A 17100-nucleotide genomic window follows, 5' to 3' on the forward strand; every position below is an offset into this window, starting at 1 on the left:
TCCTTCACTCATGGATACAGTTTTTCTTTTCTCTCTCCTTTCCCCAGGAGGCTTGCCAAAAGCATGTCTCTTTGTTTCGTCTTTTGGACAGTCACTTTGCTTTACTGTTCATCTTTCTAGCTTCTAATGCAACTAGAAAGAGAACTGATGGAATGGTTTTCATTTCCATTGGTATCTATCTTTTCCTTTTCAGAGCTTTCCATAGATATCTGGTACGTATGACTTCTCTTTCTTTAAGATCAGTCTTTGACCTGAAGCCTACAAACCCGAGCGCTCAGCGGCACTCAGGACCCATACAGAGCAGTGCAGCTCACTTGGCAGCTTTGCAGTCTAGAGTCACCGCCCAGTTGAGGCCCCGCCCCCAGGCCCCGCCCCCTCTCCCTTCCTCCAGCCCCAGAGGAAACGGAAGTGGTGGCGGTCCGGGCGGAAGCAGGAAGTGGGGGAGCCGCGCCGCGCACACCGCGGAGCGGGCGGCGGCTGCGGCGGCGCGGTCCGGCCGGGCCGATGGCGGAGAAGTTCGACCACCTGGAGGAGCACCTGGAGAAGTTCGTGGAGAACATTCGGCAGCTCGGCATCATCGTCAGCGACTTCCAGCCCAGCAGCCAGGCCGGGCTCCACCAGAAGCTGTGAGTGGCGGGCGGCGAGGCCGCGGGCCGGCGGGGGCCGCGGGCGGGGGCGGGGCCGGCTCCACCCCCGGGCGCCCCCGACGGCGCTGCGCTTGCTCTGCCCCGCGGGGGGCTGGCGGCTGCGGCGGCCCGCGGCGGGCCCCTGTCCCTCCGGCGGGGCCGTGCGCACGGCGGGTGGACGGTGCTTTCTCGGGCGAGGCTGCCTTTCTCCCCGACCCCCGCGTCGGCGGGTTCTTGTGCAGTGGGAAGCCCGGGAGTGTCCGAGGGTGTTCATGACTCCTGAGGGGTCTCCGGGGCCTGATCCACGTGGGAGCCTGCAGATGCGGGAAGCGGCCGGCGGCGGGGTGGGTGGTGCCTAGGCCCTCATCTGCGTTAAACCAACGCCCCGTTTTTACCTACCCCCAGGAATTTCATTGTTACCGGCCTACAGGACATAGATAAGTGCAGGCAGCAGCTTCACGACATTACTGTACCTTTAGAAGTTTTTGAGTAAGTATCATTCCTCGCGTTAATGTTGGGTAGGAATCTTGTTGAGTTGTGACACTGAGGACTTCAGCTTGCAGCAGTTGAGTGCATGGGCATTTGCTGGTGAAAGAGCGGACAAAATTACCTGTCCTAGAGCTTGATAGACTAATGAGATTTAGAAATTAAAAAAAAAAAGTTGTTGAGAAAAATACTACACAAAAATAAAAGGTTACTGAATATGTGAAAGGCATTGTAGACTTCCAAGCCCTCTGCTAAAAAGTTTAGGCTAAAGAACAACCACATAACTTAATGTCTTATGTGGGCTACATCATGAATTAGGAGGAAAAAAATTACAGCTAGAAACTGCGTGAAAAATATTGTGATCTGGTTTTCCTAAACAGCCTGTGCTGTGCTGGTTCTGGGAGATGATGATACCTCCTATGTTGGGAAGAAGGTAAAGGTCTCAGTCCAGGTGCTGTGGGAAAGGTATTCACTGGTTGCTGCTGGAGATGAGCACCCGTCACAGGGGTGGCTTGGAGGATGCCTTCAGTACATAAATTGCTTAGGATTTTAATTCAGGTTTTATCACACTGGCTTGTCACAGCTCTAATTTTATCCTCACAAGAACTGATAAGTAACTGTAATAGGTTGTGTAGCTAGTAAAGCTCTCAGTTAAGACTAAATCCCAGGCCTGTGCCTCCACACTAGTATCATTTTCTCTATGCAGTGTAACTTTTCCCTCCCTGTGCTGCTTTGGAATAAGAATTCTTGTACTTTTTGTAGCAAAAGTTACATTTTGATAACCTTGAACAATAAAGGGAACATTATGGTTGTTTTATATCCAGAACGTTGGAGATAAACTTAGTTAGAATGTCATTCAGTAGCTGCCTACACAGATAGGACATAGAGGCTGAGTGTTGTGGCCTCCCTTCCATCCTTTAGCTGCCAACCAGGTGCCACGTGCAGTCTACCTGTCCTCAGCACCACTGAGGCCTATGCCTTCAGGTGAATTGAAGGGCTGGTGCGTGGTGCTGCTCTGGACTCCTGGGCAACGGCTTCCTGCTTGTGAACTCTGTTAATTGAAGCATCCTTCTCAGTGTTGCTCTGGTCCTGAGTGCTTGGGACTGGTATAGTGACAGATGCCAGTGATGACTGGTTTTCTGATGAAAGGAGGGTAGAGGAGACAAGATTACTTAAGGGCAGAGGGCCTGAAGAGATTGATCTGGGGTCTCAGGAAGAGGATGGACAGCCTGTGGCTCTCGGTAGCAGATGCTGGAGGTTGAGGTGCTCACAGTGTAGGAGGAGTTCAGGCCCAAGGAGTGTTCTTTAGGACACACGTGGACAGATCGTAGCAAAGGTAGAATAACCTTTCCTACACGGAAAGTTGAGATTGTGTGTTGGCAGGTGTTTTAGTCAGCTTTTCACTGCTGTGGCCAAGGACTTGACAAGAACAATTTTAGAGGAGGAAAAGTGTATTTGGGGCTCACAATTTTAGAGATCTTAGTTCACAGATGGCAGATTCCATAGCTGTGGGCCCAGGGGGAGGCAAAACATCGTGGTGGAAGGACATGGAGGAAGAAAGTAGCTCAGGACATGATACCAGGAAGCAGAGAGAGACTAAGCTTGGCTCCCTGTAACAAAATATATACCCCAGAGGAACCTCAGGTGGACCCACTTCCCCAGCCACACCCTGCCTCCCTAGTCACTGCAGTTAATCCACTCAAGTGGATTGATGCATGGGTTAGGTTAAGGCTCATAATCCAGTTAGTTAATTTGTAAACTCCTTGTGTTGTCTCACATGTGAGCTTTTGGGGGACACCTCATGTTTAACCCGAAATAGCAGAAGTGGGATTCATCTCTTGGGTCTTAGAACAGCCCAGCCTGAGTAGGGCCTTGCTGTTGATGTGATGGCTGTTTATTTAGGACATGTGGAATGATCAGCCCTGTTCTGTGGAATCCTGTCAAGGTTTCCTGTTTTTTTTTTTTTTTTCCCTTGAGAAATGGATGGATATTAACTGCAATTCTAAATGAATTATCCTTCTTTCATTACATCTTTTCAAAAACATCACAGTAAAATGAGGTTTCCAGAACTTGTCATTTCTGTTTTGCCATTTGAGATAAAATTTTTAAAAAGGGCTGGGAGTGTAGAGAGACAGAATCCCTTGGATTCAATCCCAAAGAAAGAAGAAAGAGCCTTTCTTACCTCAGGCTGTTGTGGAATCAAAAAGCTAATAGCATGAAAGTATTTTGAATAATACAAATGCTAAACAGATGTGAAGTGGGAATGGCTTATGCAGCTTTCCTGTGCTTATAAAGAGCATTGCTTGATTTCATAAGCTGTTACAAGAAATAATATGAGATGCTATGGAAATGAGAAAATCTTAATTCACCTGCTTCCTGGACTCAGTTTTGTCTAAATAGAGCCATAGGAAGACATATGTAAAATATGTAGTGAACTTTTTTTTGCCATAGTCCCTAGAAAACTGAGAGTAGGTGTCACCATCTGAATGCTAACTGAGATATTCCATGTTTCCAGATACATAGATCAAGGTCGAAACCCCCAACTCTACACCAAAGAGTGCCTGGAGAGGGCTTTAGCCAAAAATGAGCAAGTTAAAGGCAAGATTGACACAATGAAGGTAAGACTGGCATGAAGAGCAGAAGATGCCAAGGCATACTTTGGAAAGAGATGTGTAGCAAGTCTGGCTGGTAGGCTTGTCCTTTTCCATACTCGGTAGAACAGCAGCTGTTCGTGGCATTACTGTTAAGATGCTGTGATAGGTGGTTAAGTTAAATATCAGTGAGCTATGTGGCAGCAACAAAGTTTAAAAAACCAAATTGTAGTCTGCATTTAAGAAAGAACAGGTCAGTTTGTTCAGTATGCCAGGTTTGCACTTGGGTGGTACGGATGCTTTCTGTTGTTTTTCCGTTTGGATCCCAGCTGTTGATACATTTCTTGAGTTTATGATTCTGTGTTTCAGAGGGCTCTTGAATATTTTCTTACCTTTCTCGTGTGATTGTCTCCAGCTCCCAACCTCCAAACCCTTCTTCCTGTTCCTTATGTTTCTGTGGAGAACTTAGATTTTATTTGCCTTGATGGCATCTGGAGACCACTGCGTCTTGAGCATGAAATATAGCTCAGTTGGTATTTAAATCTGCGTTGGGATTGCAGTGGCCTCCTGACCTTGGCCCCCAGTGCCCTGCCTGGTCTGCATGCTGGCCCCCACGCTGCTTTCCCCTGTCCTCTTTCCTCCAGCTGCTTCCTTGGCTGAAACTCTCTGGAGCCCTTTTTGCACAAGGGACTCTCTTGGCCTCGGCTCATTTCATCTTCTGTGAGAGGCTTTTCTCTAAAATTTCTTACCTGATAGTGCTGTCGAGTTTGCATTTTATTTCTCCTATTTTCCTTCTGCCTGCTGGTTAAGCTCCAGGACTGTAGGACATGTATGTTCTCTTTCTGGTGTTGCCCAGTGCCCTCCTGGTGCCAGCCTGGCTCACCTGGTGTCACCTGGTTGTGTCTGATGTGTGCAGGCTGGTGGGTCAGAGGGGCTTTTTGTGCCCATGTGGCTCTGGCTGGGTGGAAGGAGTGAGGGGAAGGGCTCTGTCAGGAGACTTGTGTCAGCACCTCTGCCTGGTTGTCAAGCTTCCCAGGGCCTGGTCCAGGCATCCCACAGGTGGGAAATGGCCCTGGAGGCAGATGTTAGTTTGGAGCCCACAGCTTCCTCCTCCTTGTCCTTTTGGGATTGGGGAGCTACTGAACTTTGTGCTTCCTTCCAGGTATGGTTCAACTTTCTATCAGTAGCAAGTTGTGATGGCTCGATGGTGCTGTTCCCCTGATCAAGGGTGAATGAGTTTTACCGACCATCAGAAGTCACCTTTGTGAGCACAGTGGCTGGTCCACGGGCTCACAGCCCCATTGGGCACTTGTTAAACTCTGCCTCTGGACCCTGAAGGACGTGCTGATGTCAGTGACACACGAGGCCGAATAGTTTACCCCTCCCTTGCATCTCTGCTCATTGTCAGCTCTCAGATCTGTGACGGTCTCAGGTCACAGTTCTTTGGCTTTTACTTCTCCAGTGGAATATGTATTTAAACTTAAAATAAGTTGTATTTTAAAATAGTTTAGCTCTTCATTTCAACACTACGATAAGTATTGTACTTTGATGGTACGGATGCTTTCTGTTGTTTTTCTGTTTGGATCCCATCTGTTGATACACTTCTTGAGTTTATGATTCTGTGGTTCAGAGGATTCTTAATAAGTATTCTATGTTGAAATGGCAAATGTGTTCATGCCCCTTTTTGGTATAGCTCCTAAGAATAAAGGTCTTGAGATGCTGGCAGATTTAATTGCTTTTAGTTTGGGGTTTAAAAGCAAATGTTACACTGATAACATAGGCTTAGAAAGCCGTGGGGCTTGCATAGATAATGTATTTTCTGGTGCTCTGAAAGCTTCTCTTGGAGCTTTTTGCACACAGTGAGTTTGATGTGATTCTAGTAAGTAATTGCTTAATTAAATATTATTTTAAATCCCTGTTACCTGTGCTGTCTGCAGAAGTCATTTCCGCCTGTGTGTCTGGCTCCTGCCGAGATGCTTTTTCCTTTCTTTGGGCATGAAATTAGGAGTTGTTTTAAAAGGGACGTTACCTTTTCAGGGAGGTCTAAGTGTGCCTTCAGCATGGCTGCAGACACTCTTTTGGTGGGCTCTCCAGGTATTGTGTTCATGGAAGGTGAGCAGGCGTGCAGGGACCACCCACTTGAATGGAGGAAGCCCTGTTCCCACTCTCCTGGGGACCCAGTTGAATTTGAGGGATCATGGGGGATCGTGTGACCTTTAACTTGGATGATAGGGCAGATTTTTTGACAGTATTTTTCTTCATAGAAATTTAAAAGCCTGCTGATTCAAGAACTTTCTAAAGTGTTTCCAGAAGATATGGCTAAGTACCGAAGCATCCGGGGTGAGGATCACCCGCCTTCCTAAGCCTGCAAAGACCCCAAGTCCTTGACGGACCAGGACCAAGCCAGCAGGAGGCCATGATTGTCCGCACTGACGGTGCCTTCCTGCCAGTGTGGACTGGCCCTGGACCTGTCCCTACCCCTGCTGTCCCTGTCGGTAGACCTCGTGGGATTCTGGGGCTGGACGAGAAGTGGAGCGGAGCCCCTCTGTCTCTGTAGCCCTTGACTGGTGGTCCCACATCCTCAGAGTGATTCCTTTCATTCTCTCAGTGGGCAAAGGGCCCAGGGTGAATCCTGGAAATGTTAAGTGTGATCAGTAAATTAAAAGTTCAAAAAATTCTACTTGCTATTTTCCTTTTTATGGACTCTTTTCTGTTTCATTTTATTACGGTATCAAAAAGCTAAAAAAATGATTTTATATTTTACACTTTCAAATGTAAATAGTGTGTAACTGTTTTCATGGATTTCAGTTAGACAAATGCGTAGAATAAAGTTGAGTAGTTAGCTCATTTCATGTAATTATTTTATAGCTTTGTACAAGGTAGAATGGCATATCTTATAAATCGTCAATTATTACTCCTCTAAACTATTAGTAATATTCATAAAACAATCTGTTATTTAGGCAGAAAAAACTAATTAGAAATACAAAATTCGTTTTTTTTTTTATTTTCTACAATCATATCCTTTATAGAGGTCGTGACACTAAAGAGTACAGATTTATTGACACTGTGGGGAATGCCCTGCAGGGCTGTGCAGTGTGGCTTCCAGTGTGCTCAGGGATCACAGGGTTTTGCTGGACTGCAGCTTCTGATTTAGTTGGACTGGGCCTTGAGTACTTCGGCCTTACTGTGGTGCATCTCCAGCTGACCAGACTGGCTTGTTACAAGGGCAGAATTCCATTTCAGTGACAGGCTCTAGGATAGAGCTGAGAATCTGCATGATTGATTTGCCTCCTAGTGATTCTGGGTCTGCTTAGATTGAAGGGTGTTGTAACAGCACAAGCCAGGTAGTTTAAACAGGAGAAACTAATTTTCTCAGTTCTGGAGTCTGAAAATCCAAGGTAACCTCAAAGAGGAATAGGCAGATTCTTTTAGTCAGCTTTGTGTTGCTGTGACCAAAAGACCTACCAAGAACAACTTAGAGGAAAAGTTTATTTTGGCTCATGGTTTCAGAGGTTTAGCCAGCTCTAGCTCTGGGCCTGAGGTGACAGTAGAACATCATTTTGGAAGGATGTGGCAGAGGGAAGTTGCAGCCAGGAAGCAGACATCTCCAGGGATAAAATATAAACCCCAAAGGCACACTCCTAGTGACACACTTTCTCCAACAACACCCTGCGTACCTGTGGTTACCGCCCAGTTAATCTATATTGGTGGGTCATTCCACTGATTAGGTCACAGCTCTGATCATTTTGCCCCTGAACGTTCCTGCGTTGTCTTGTAAGTGATGAGCTTTGGGGACACCTCTTATCTAAACCACAACAGGTTATTTTTTTTTTTTTACATTGTTTGTAATAGGAAGAAAAATCAATGTTAACAGTGACTTAGATAAATGTAGCTCATCATTTGATGGAGTGCTCTGCTTTGATTAGAAGGAATGAGGAAAGTATGCAGATACAGAGAGATCTCCAAGAAACAGCTCAAAACCCTTTGTAAGAACATTGAGTAGGGGTCTGCTTTGCTTGATCTGCACTCTGATGAGAGGTCCTCCAAGGCCGCCTGCCTGCTGGAGGCAGGACCACTGAAGAGCCTCCTCCCCTTGCCACCTAGAGCACTCCATGCACCTTCAGGGTGGTCCTCCCTATCCCTGGGTGCTCATCCATCTCTTTACTCCAGTTAAGTCTTGGACCAAGGTACTGGGTTCACTGCAGGCCACACAAGCCTCCCAAGTGAGCCCTACTCACCCACCACCCAACTTCCTGTTTCTCCACAGGACTTCTGCAGGTGCCTCAGACTCCCCCAAAGTGGACTGAAGCCACCTCACCTCCTCGCGTGCCCAGGAAATGGCAACACCTTCCGTCCCCTTTCATTGTCTTCGCCTCCCTCTGTCCCCCCACCTGCCCTTGAAGCAAAGCCAGTCTCCTGGATTAGGTCTACTGACTGTCCTGTGTTGCACCCACTAGTCTTCATCCTCCAGGTGCACCTGTGTGTGCCTTCGCCCACCTGGCCTCCTGCCCGACTCACCTGCTCTCCTTCAGCTCGCCCTGTGTCTAGGCTCTCACTGTCCAGGTCAAGTTAGAGCAGCACACAGCCAAGTGGGAGGAGCAACAGTGATTTCATCTTCGCTCCTCACTGAAGGTTCACCTCTCCTTGCTTCCCGACTTCCTTCACAACACTCATGTTGGTCATGCCCTGGACTCATCTGATTGTGGTTGGCAGAATAGGGGCCCCTGGGGCGTCCACATTCTCACCCCAGTTCCTGTGGACAGGTTGCCTTACATGGCCAAAGGCCAGGTTTTGCACATGGGGTTTAGATACGGCTCTTGAGAGGGAGATTTCGTGGGCCATGCAGGTGGGCCCAGAGCAGCCACCAGGGCCATTGCTACCAGAGGGAAGCAAGAGCAGGAAGAGGAGTTTGTGTTGAAGGAGGCAGAGGTGGGAGAGGACATGGGTGGAAGAAGATACTGGACTTCAGGGTTTGAAGGAGATCAAGGGGCTGTAGGCTGAGGAAGGTGTGCAGGTGGCCTCTAGGAGGTAGAAGGACAAGGAGAACTCTCCCTGGGGCTGCAGCCACCGGCACCTTGGTTTTAGGACTTGTGACCTCCAGAGCACCAAGGTGATAACATTCTGGTGCTTGGTGTATTGCCGTCTATACAGCAGCAGTAAGAAATGAGCACCTGTCCTACGTGAACAGTCGAGGTCAGGAGATGGAGGAGCCAATGCGCTGTGCTCGTTGAACTCTGATGTGATGACATTTACTAGTTACACTTGTCCTTCATCACTGCCCTGCTTACTCTAAGATCATCAAAACACTTAATAGGAACAAAGTCATCTTCCTGCAAAACACTTTGCAGAGAGGAAATATTGACAAATACATTAACAGACTATCCAAAGACCTGATTTTTGTCCTGACTTGTGAGAATTTTCATGGCGCTCTCCTCTGGTCACAAAGACAGCCAGAGATTGTTCTGGAGAGGAGCCCTGTAAGGGGAGCAGCCAGGAGTTCATGCAGTCCCCAGGATCCTCGCTGCTGCCTGTGTGTTTCCCAGGCTGCTGTGGCAAACCATGAACCTGGGGCCTGACGACAGCACATTTCTGGAGGCCGTACTTGTGACAGGTGTGGCTGGGGCTGTGCTTCCTCTGTGGTCTCCAGGGGAGGTTGCTTCCTTGCTCCTGTGGTCCCGTGGCTCTGGGTGTTCTGGGCCGTGGCTGTATTGCTCCACTCGCCCCTTATAAGCACAATTGTCATTCGACTCAGGGTATAATCCAGGATGACTTCATCTCTAGATTTCAGCTCCATCACATCTACTGAGACCCTCCTAAATATGGTCACTTTCACAGATTCCAGGTGAACGCCTTTTGAGGGGGCCACCCCAACCCCTGCACTGCCCTCTCAGGCACGCCTGACCATGGAGCACCTGGCTCTGCTAGCTGAGGGGTGAGTCCAGTCTTCTGGGGCTGCCCGTCTCTTCTCCTGGACTCACTGGGCTCTGCACTGCCCACTGCAGTGTCTGTGCTGGTCTTCCCAGTAGAGGTGGCTCACGGGTGGGGGACCAAGGACTGGCAAAACTGCTGAGGTACCGTGTGTCCACGCAGGCACAGAAGCAGTGCTGGTCTTCTGGCTTGCGGGAGGAATACTTTGGGAGACAGACAATCACAGGGCTGAGAGCAGGATCTTCGCAGACGGCTCTGACACATACACACACGCGTCAGTGAGAAGCCTCATCAAGGCAGATTTGCTGAGGGTGCGACAGGCTGGGTTGTGTGGGGTAATGAGGAACAGCCGGCTTGGGCAGCTGGCACCCCTCGTCCAGCATGGGAGCCTCTGGTCGGGCTGAGAGACGCTCATTCCTGTCCTGCCAGGGAGATGCTGCCTGTGAAGATTCGAACCTCCTCCTTGAGTACTGAGCCGACCGTGTGGATGCCGGGGCTTTTCTCTTGAGCTGTATGCACAGGCTTTCTGCAAAAGATGCTTGTCATTTATTCAAGAATGGCTTAAGCACACACAGTGGGTTATTTCCTTTCAGTAAGCGTGTGGCAAACACACAAGAGATGGGGTGCATACATGGCAATTAACTGGAACCTGTGTGAACAGGATGGCGGTCCCAGTCCCAGGGCCATCTTCTGGTGCAGCGATTGAGGTGGCTCGGCCCCTGTGCTTCTGAAGCTGCTGCTCGTGTCCTGGCAGATGGTCATTCCTCAGGAGAGGTGGCACCTTCCAAGGTCTCTACACACCAGCTCACAGGCAGACTAAATGGCGTGACAATTCAGTCACCAGGTCAGCTCCTAATGCAGGTGTTTGGCAGACTGGACACTATTATTTTGAATGAACATGAGAGCAATGCTTCGGTTTCAACAGGCAGAGACGTGGACTTCCAGGGTGCTGTGTGGCTGGCTGGCTGGCTGGCTGGCGAGGGCCGGCTTCCAGCAGCCTCTATGCTCCAGGGCCCTGCTCTGTCCTTTCCCCCCGGCTTTCCTGTCTGCTGTCTGGACGAGTTGGTTACCTGCTCTGCCACACACCTGGCTACAGAACGCACACTCAAGAGCAGGAACTGGGACCTGCAAACACAGTTGCCATGAAGTCAGTTTGGTTTGGGGTCCCCGAGCTGACCCATCTGGGAGACTTCTACTGCCTGGGCTGGGGGTGGGTGCAGCTTGGGACCCAGCTCCTCCACCCCACTCGGGAGCTTTCGAAGGCCAGGCTGCCTGGGCTGCATCTCTGTGGTTGCCCTGAGGATCCAGTGTTCGGCCACATTGCTTGGCCTGTGAGGCAGATGCTTCCAGAGCACCACCATGGAAGGTCGTGCTGGCTGTGTCCCAAGGAGAGGCCTCCTGGTGTCCCCCAGAGCCTCTGTGCAGAGCAGCAGGGCAGCAGAGATGCTCCTCAACAGGCAGGACTATGTGGGTGTTGTCAGACAGGGAAGGGGCATTCCCAGGGTCACCTCCCAGCAGGCAAGCTGAGGGCCAGAGTTCACAGGTCTTTGTCCGCGTGCCTCACATGAGGGGACCTACCACCCACCCTACAGGGAGGGAGGTGTGGGGGCAGGACACAGCAATGGTGAGACCAGAGCAGGTCGCCCGGAGTAGGGGTCACTGGGGGTGGCCATGTGTGTGCCTGCTCTAGTGAGCTGGCACTGCTGTCCATTCCAAGTGCTCCGAGCTCTGCTTACCCTGAAGTTGCCTGATCAGCTGTGGCTGTGCTCAGCGCTGGTTTGAAGGGACACTGGGCAGGAGTGGACGCATTAGGGTACCTGTTCAGGGGAAGCATGGACTAGAGTGCAGGAGCCAGAGCTGTCCAGGGCTCCCTGCGGGGCTGGGTTCATCCTGCTGCAGGAGCCATGTGCCCACAGGGCCCACAGAAGCCCTCAGTCCCTGGCTCCCAGCCCAGGTGCCCATTTCCATCTTGAGGGTAGTCCCTAAGAGAGCCAAGTAACATTGATGTGATTAATTTCAACATAGCAGGGCAGCTGAGGAAGGTTTGTGGGTGGGAGCCTGTGTTGTGAACTAGCATGCCCCCCAGATTCACGTCCTCGAAACCCCAGAATGTGGCTTTATTTGGAAACAGAGCTTTACAGATATTAGTAGTTAAAGCAGATCCTGCTGGATTGGGGAAACCCCGAATCCAGTGGCTGTATCCACGTGAGATGGTGCAGAGACCGCAGAGTGTGGCCACAGCAAGGCCCACAGAGGGGCCCCAGGCCCCTGCGGAGCTGGAGACTCAGAGGACCCTGCTGCAGCTGTTAGTGTGCCATCTCACTCACACTCAGGCCCAAACCTGGGGCCTCCAGAACCACCAGGGGATAGATTTCTGCTGTTAGACACACACTTTGTGGCTATTTGAAGAAGGTGGCAGGAGACGGCACATTAGGGCAACCGTGGGAACTACAGAGCCAAGAAGCCTGAGGGTCGCTGCCCGATGTGCCAGCCAGGTCATGAGCTGCCGGGCAGCCCGCTGAGCTTGCTGGGGAGGCCAGCCCTGGCCAGGAGCCGCACGCACGGCCATGCAGGTGCTGGGTGTCCTGGGGATTCCCGCTGCTGCTCCCCGTGCACTCAATCCTGGTGTGGGAGCTGCCAGGCCTGCTGGCCTCAGGATGCCTGGTGACATGAGTCTTATGCCCTCTGTGGAGGGAGCAGCCTGGGACTAGGCAGGGCATGGGGAGGGGCCGGCTTCAGGGAAGGTCCACCTGGCCCAGCAGGGCTCCTCTCAGCTGGGCCCTCTGGATCAAGGGGATGACCACGCAGGGCTGATGGAGCAGGCGCAGCGTCGGGAGCTGACTGCAATGCTGGGGATGTGGCAGGTTGTCAGGGTCAATCGATCGTGATTAACCAGCGGTCACTTGGTTCCTGCTCTTCATTTCCCTGATTCTGGTGGCTAGTCTGTTCACAGAGCAACCGTCTGACTCTTCTTGCCCGTCACTCTTGCTTCCTGGCCCAAGGTCCAGCTGCCCCCCCATGGAGGACAAGGATGAGGATGTTGAGAAGTCCCGTGGCACCAAACTACACTGGTGTGTAAGTCATTTTGTTATTTTCTTCTAAAATTTTCCTGCCCAAACAAATTCTGAGACAGAAAAGAGCCTGCCCGCTACTGCGAGGTAAGTAGAGGCCAAGTGCCGTCCACCAGCCCTGGTTGGCTGCCATTTTGATAGCATCAGGATGATGGGACAGGGAGGGAGGCCAGCCTCACTCGGCTGAGCGCCAGGGAGATGCACTGGTGAGATACTCACTTCCAGCCTTACTCATAGCACGGTCTCCTTCAGAATGAGAAGCCAGCACAGCACCTGGGTGGGGCCACCCCGTCCCTGCATCCCCGGGGCTTCTCTGGAGCTCTCGTCCCTTTGTTTTCCTCCCTGTCCCTGCCCTGTCTGCTCTGCACGCTGCCCCTTTGCCGTCTGCTCCATGACCAGCTCCTTGGTTTTTGTGACCAAGCTACACTCTGCAAAGCCTTTGACTGCTCTGTAATGACGATGGTGCAGGGGACAAACAGGGCTGTAGGGACCCTCGGCGAGCTGTGCTGCCCGTGCGCTCTGTCGGGAAGTCACCCCACTTGGTGGGTACGAGGAGTTCCCACAAGGGATTCAGAAGCAGTTTTTCCTATTATCTTTGACGTTTTGAAGGTTGTCGGGGTGAATCATTCACATCGGGTAACAGCATTAATGCTTTGACATTTAAAAACTCTTTTGTAAAACTTCTCTCCCTTGATAAATATACATTGAAAATAGTCACGTGTGTGTGTGAGTGCTTGTGTGTTATCTGTGTGATTTTATTACAATCGTTATTATCTTTTACTGTTCATATGTAGGTTGGATGCAAATTAGGGATTCAGCCAATAGTGAGCTAAAAAATGAGGGTTGAATTTCCTTCTGCATAGCTTTTCCAAGATGTCTTCGCATAATAACCGTCATTCATCACAGGCATCAACTGTGATGCAATCTTATTCTCCTCTCTGCCATTCTTAGCAGGAGGCTTTGCCTTCATATCATAGGATAGCTGCTGTACATCCATGCATCATATCTCATTCCAGACAGGAAGAACGTAGATGAGGAGGGGAAAGGGTGGTGGGCAACACGGTTTCTCCTGTGGAGGCTTTTTGCTGTTTTATTCCAGAAGGGGTGACGCCCTCAAGGACTTTTGCTGGCATCTAATTGATCAGAATACTGCCTCACAGCCACCCCTAATGATGAGGGAGTCAAAACCTCCCAGGCTTAGATTTCACAGCCTTTGGAACAGGGACAGGAAGAAGCACAGACCTGGAAAGAGAGTGGTCAGGCAGCCTGCAGGGCCTGCTCTGGGACATTAGCACAGGGGACAACCTGAGTCCTTCTGTCGGATGATGTTGGTCCTTCCCTGTGGACACTCACTTTGTAGGGACACCGTGAGGCTGACCTTCGATTTTAGGCAAGCCAATTTCAACCTAGATACACGGACGTGTGAGTTTCCAAGTTGGTTTTATGGGAAGAGAGCTTGGGGCTAGGCACAGAGGTGCGTTGTGACCAGCCTGGCCCCTCCGCGGCTGGCTCTGTGTGCCAGGTGACAACATCCACAGCTGGGAAGGGCAGGGGAGCCTCAGCCACTTCTCACCCTGCAGCTGCCCGGGGGCATGGTGACCCTTGCCCTCCCTGGCCCTCTCCTTTGGCTCATGCCTGCAGCAGTCCTGCGGGGACACAGATGCCTGCCAGCCCAGACGCAGGATGGACCAGCAAGTGAGCAGGGTGTGGCCCTGGTCCAGGCCGGGGACTCCCAGCATGAAGCCAAGTGCCCAGGAGGCAGTGTCCCGGGGGCTCCCTGTGTGGGGGTGGGGTGGGGGGAGCTCCCTGTGCTGGGGGGGTGGGGCGGGGGAGCTGGCTCCTTGCCTGTGCTGGCTGCAGCAGCAGAGCTGTGTGGCCCTGGGGCTCTTCCCTTCACCCGCTGTCCTCTGTCCCTTCCTGTTCCCTGGGCTTCCCTGTTTTAAGGCAAGGGGAGGGAGTGGACCGGAGGCCTCAGGTCTGCAGCCTCCCTCCTCAGCCTCCCTCCTCCCTTCCCCTTGAGAACACCTCCTTGCCTGTGCCTTCCTCAGTGGCCCCAGGGTTGAGGGACAGGATGGGGTCCTCCTGTTCTGCCCACCCCATCGACCCTCCAGGGCCCCTTCCCCTTTCCTTGTGGTGAATTAGGTGAAGAGGCTTCCCTCTGGGCAGCCTGTTTGTGCCCTGCAGCTGATTAACTGTGGGGCATGCGCAGGCTGGCGCTCCAGCTTCCCAAAGGGACATGTACACAGTTGTCCACTGATTTCATCAAGAGAAGCAGCTGGGGCCCAGTGACGCGGAGTTACCACCTTGAGGCCTGAAGAGAAGCACAGGATGGGCCTCGGGTGTGGTGTTGGTCTGACTCCTGGGCTGGGATGTGAGTAACATCAGTGTTGTCCTCCAGTGTGCACGGGCCCCACTGTGAAGCTAATTGCACTGCAGGAACAAACGGAGGCCCTTATTGTCACTATTATTAACAACCCCTGGTTGGCAGTCCATGGTGTGCAGCAGGGACCTTACTCAGCACAGGGCCCTGCAGCGGCCCACTATGCAGCAGGGTTGGCAGGGTATTGATTGGGCCTGTTTTTTATTGCTACTCTTGTTGAGCTTAAGTAGTCTTTTGTTTGTACAAATGCTGTTGTATATAGCAAGCAAGCATAGCTCGCGCGCCGAGCACCGTGACTTGGTGGTGTTCCCCATGGCGCAAACTCGCACGGTGCAGAGGATTCCAGACCCAGGCCCAGACCTGTCCAAGGTTGTCCTCCAGGAAGACAAGAGGGCCCCTCAGCACATGGTCGGGTTCCCGCTTGTAAAGATACACACCCCAGTCAGCATTTCACTTTTCCTACTTAAAATGTGTTTACATGTCTTTCCTCATCAGCACATAGGGCACAGACAGGCTTGTCACCTGTGCCCTGTCACCAGGCTGGGCTGCAAGGTACTTAGTATCCCTATGGGGGCCATCTGGGTCTATCCGTTTTGCTGCTGCAGAAACTGCCATGGGAACTCTAGTCATTGTTTGATGTCACCAGCTGAAAAACAAGAGTATCCCTTGGGATTAATTTCTTAAAGTGGAATTGCATTATTTGAACTTTGACGATTTTCTTAGTCTGATTTGTGTTGCTATTACAAAATGCCTGAGACTGGGGTCTTTATAAGAAAAAGATGTTCACCTGGCTCATGAAAGTCCCCCAAATCATGATGCCCCTGACTGTGGCACAACATGGCACCTGGAATCACATGGCCGGAGCGGGGGAGGGGGGGCTGGAGGGAAGGGCGTGGTTTACTCTGATGGCAACCCACTCTTGCAGAAGCTGCCCACCCCTGTGAGGAAGGCATCAACGCCTCCCTTTGAGGCCTGCTGGGACTTGAGTCCTGGTAGGTCTAGAAGCACAGAAGAGTGTCAGGAGGGTTCTGAGGGGAACCCACAGGGTCCTGGGGGACAGCTACCCAGGGAGGCCGTGATGTCATCTCACATGGGGTGGGGGTCCCAGGGGCGCAGGAGCAGATGTGGTGGGGCCAGCTGTTTCCTCCTTTTCTGACAACATCGCCCTGCAGATGTGTCTGCATCTTGCTTCTGCCTTGGCACCCCTTCTGCCCTGACACCCCTTCTGCTCTGGCATCCCTTCTGCCCTGGCACCCCTTCTTCCCTGGCACCCCTTCTGCCCTGGGACCCCTTCTGCCCTGGGACCCCTTCTTCCCTGGCACCCCTTCTGCCCTGGCGCCCCTTCTGCCCTGGGACCCCTTCTGCTCTGGCATCCCTTCTGCCCTGGCACCCCTTCTTCCCTGGCACCCCTTCTGCCCTGGGACCCCTTCTGCCCTGGGACCCCTTCTGCCCTGGGACCCCTTCTGCCCTGGGACCCCTTCTGCCCTGGCACCCTTTATGCCCTGGGACCCCTTCTGCCCTGGCACCCCTTCTGCCCTGGCATCCCTTCTGCCCTGGGACCCCTTCTGCCCTGGCACCCCTTCTGCCCTGGCACCCCTTCTGCCCTGGGACCCCTTCTGCCCTGGCACCCCTTCTGCCCTGGGACCCCTTCTGCCCTGGCACCCCTTCTGCCCTGGCACCCCTTCTGCCCTGGGACCCCTTCTGCCCTGGGACCCCTTCTGCCCTGGCACCCCTTCTGTCCTGGGACCCCTTCTGCCCTGGGACCCCTTCTGCCCTGGAACCCCTTCTGCCCTGACACCCCTCTGCCCTGACACCCCTTCTGCCCTGGCACCCCTTCTGCCCTGGCACCCCTTCTGCCCTGACACCCCTCTGCCCTGACACCCCTTCTGCCCTGGCACCCTTTCTGCCCTGACACCCCTCTGCCCTGACACCCCTCTGACCTGATACCCCTTTTGCCCTGGCACCCCTCTGCCCTGGCACCCCTTCTGCCCTGGCACCCCTTCTGCCCTGGCACCCCT

The 17100-nt window shown here is 52.2% G+C and overlaps 1 protein-coding gene across 1 annotated transcript; it reads left to right on the forward strand.

The window, feature by feature from the left end:
- Positions 1–408: 408 nt before the first annotated feature.
- Positions 409–6383, forward strand: Med10 (mediator complex subunit 10). Its single transcript, XM_078018500.1, has 4 exons — positions 409–626; positions 1032–1115; positions 3628–3730; positions 5968–6383. Exons 1-4 carry the CDS (start codon positions 505–507, stop codon positions 6064–6066), a joined length of 408 nt encoding a protein of 135 aa, XP_077874626.1. The 5' UTR covers positions 409–504; the 3' UTR covers positions 6067–6383.
- The last annotated feature ends 10717 nt before the right edge of the window (positions 6384–17100 follow it).

This window comes from Ictidomys tridecemlineatus, chromosome 1 (genome assembly GCF_052094955.1).
Source record: "Ictidomys tridecemlineatus isolate mIctTri1 chromosome 1, mIctTri1.hap1, whole genome shotgun sequence".
NCBI classification, from domain to species: Eukaryota; Metazoa; Chordata; class Mammalia; order Rodentia; family Sciuridae; genus Ictidomys; species Ictidomys tridecemlineatus.

Excerpts from the sequence above, each read along its gene's own strand:
- Med10 (XM_078018500.1), top strand. The coding sequence starts at position 505 with ATGGCGGAGAAGTTCGACCACCTGGAGGAGCACCTGGAGAAGTTCGTG. Across the intron at positions 627-1,031 it reads GCCGGGCTCCACCAGAAGCT|GAATTTCATTGTTACCGGCC; the intron begins GTGAGTGGCGGG and ends ACCTACCCCCAG. Across the intron at positions 3,731-5,967 it reads GCAAGATTGACACAATGAAG|AAATTTAAAAGCCTGCTGAT; the intron begins GTAAGACTGGCA and ends TTTTCTTCATAG.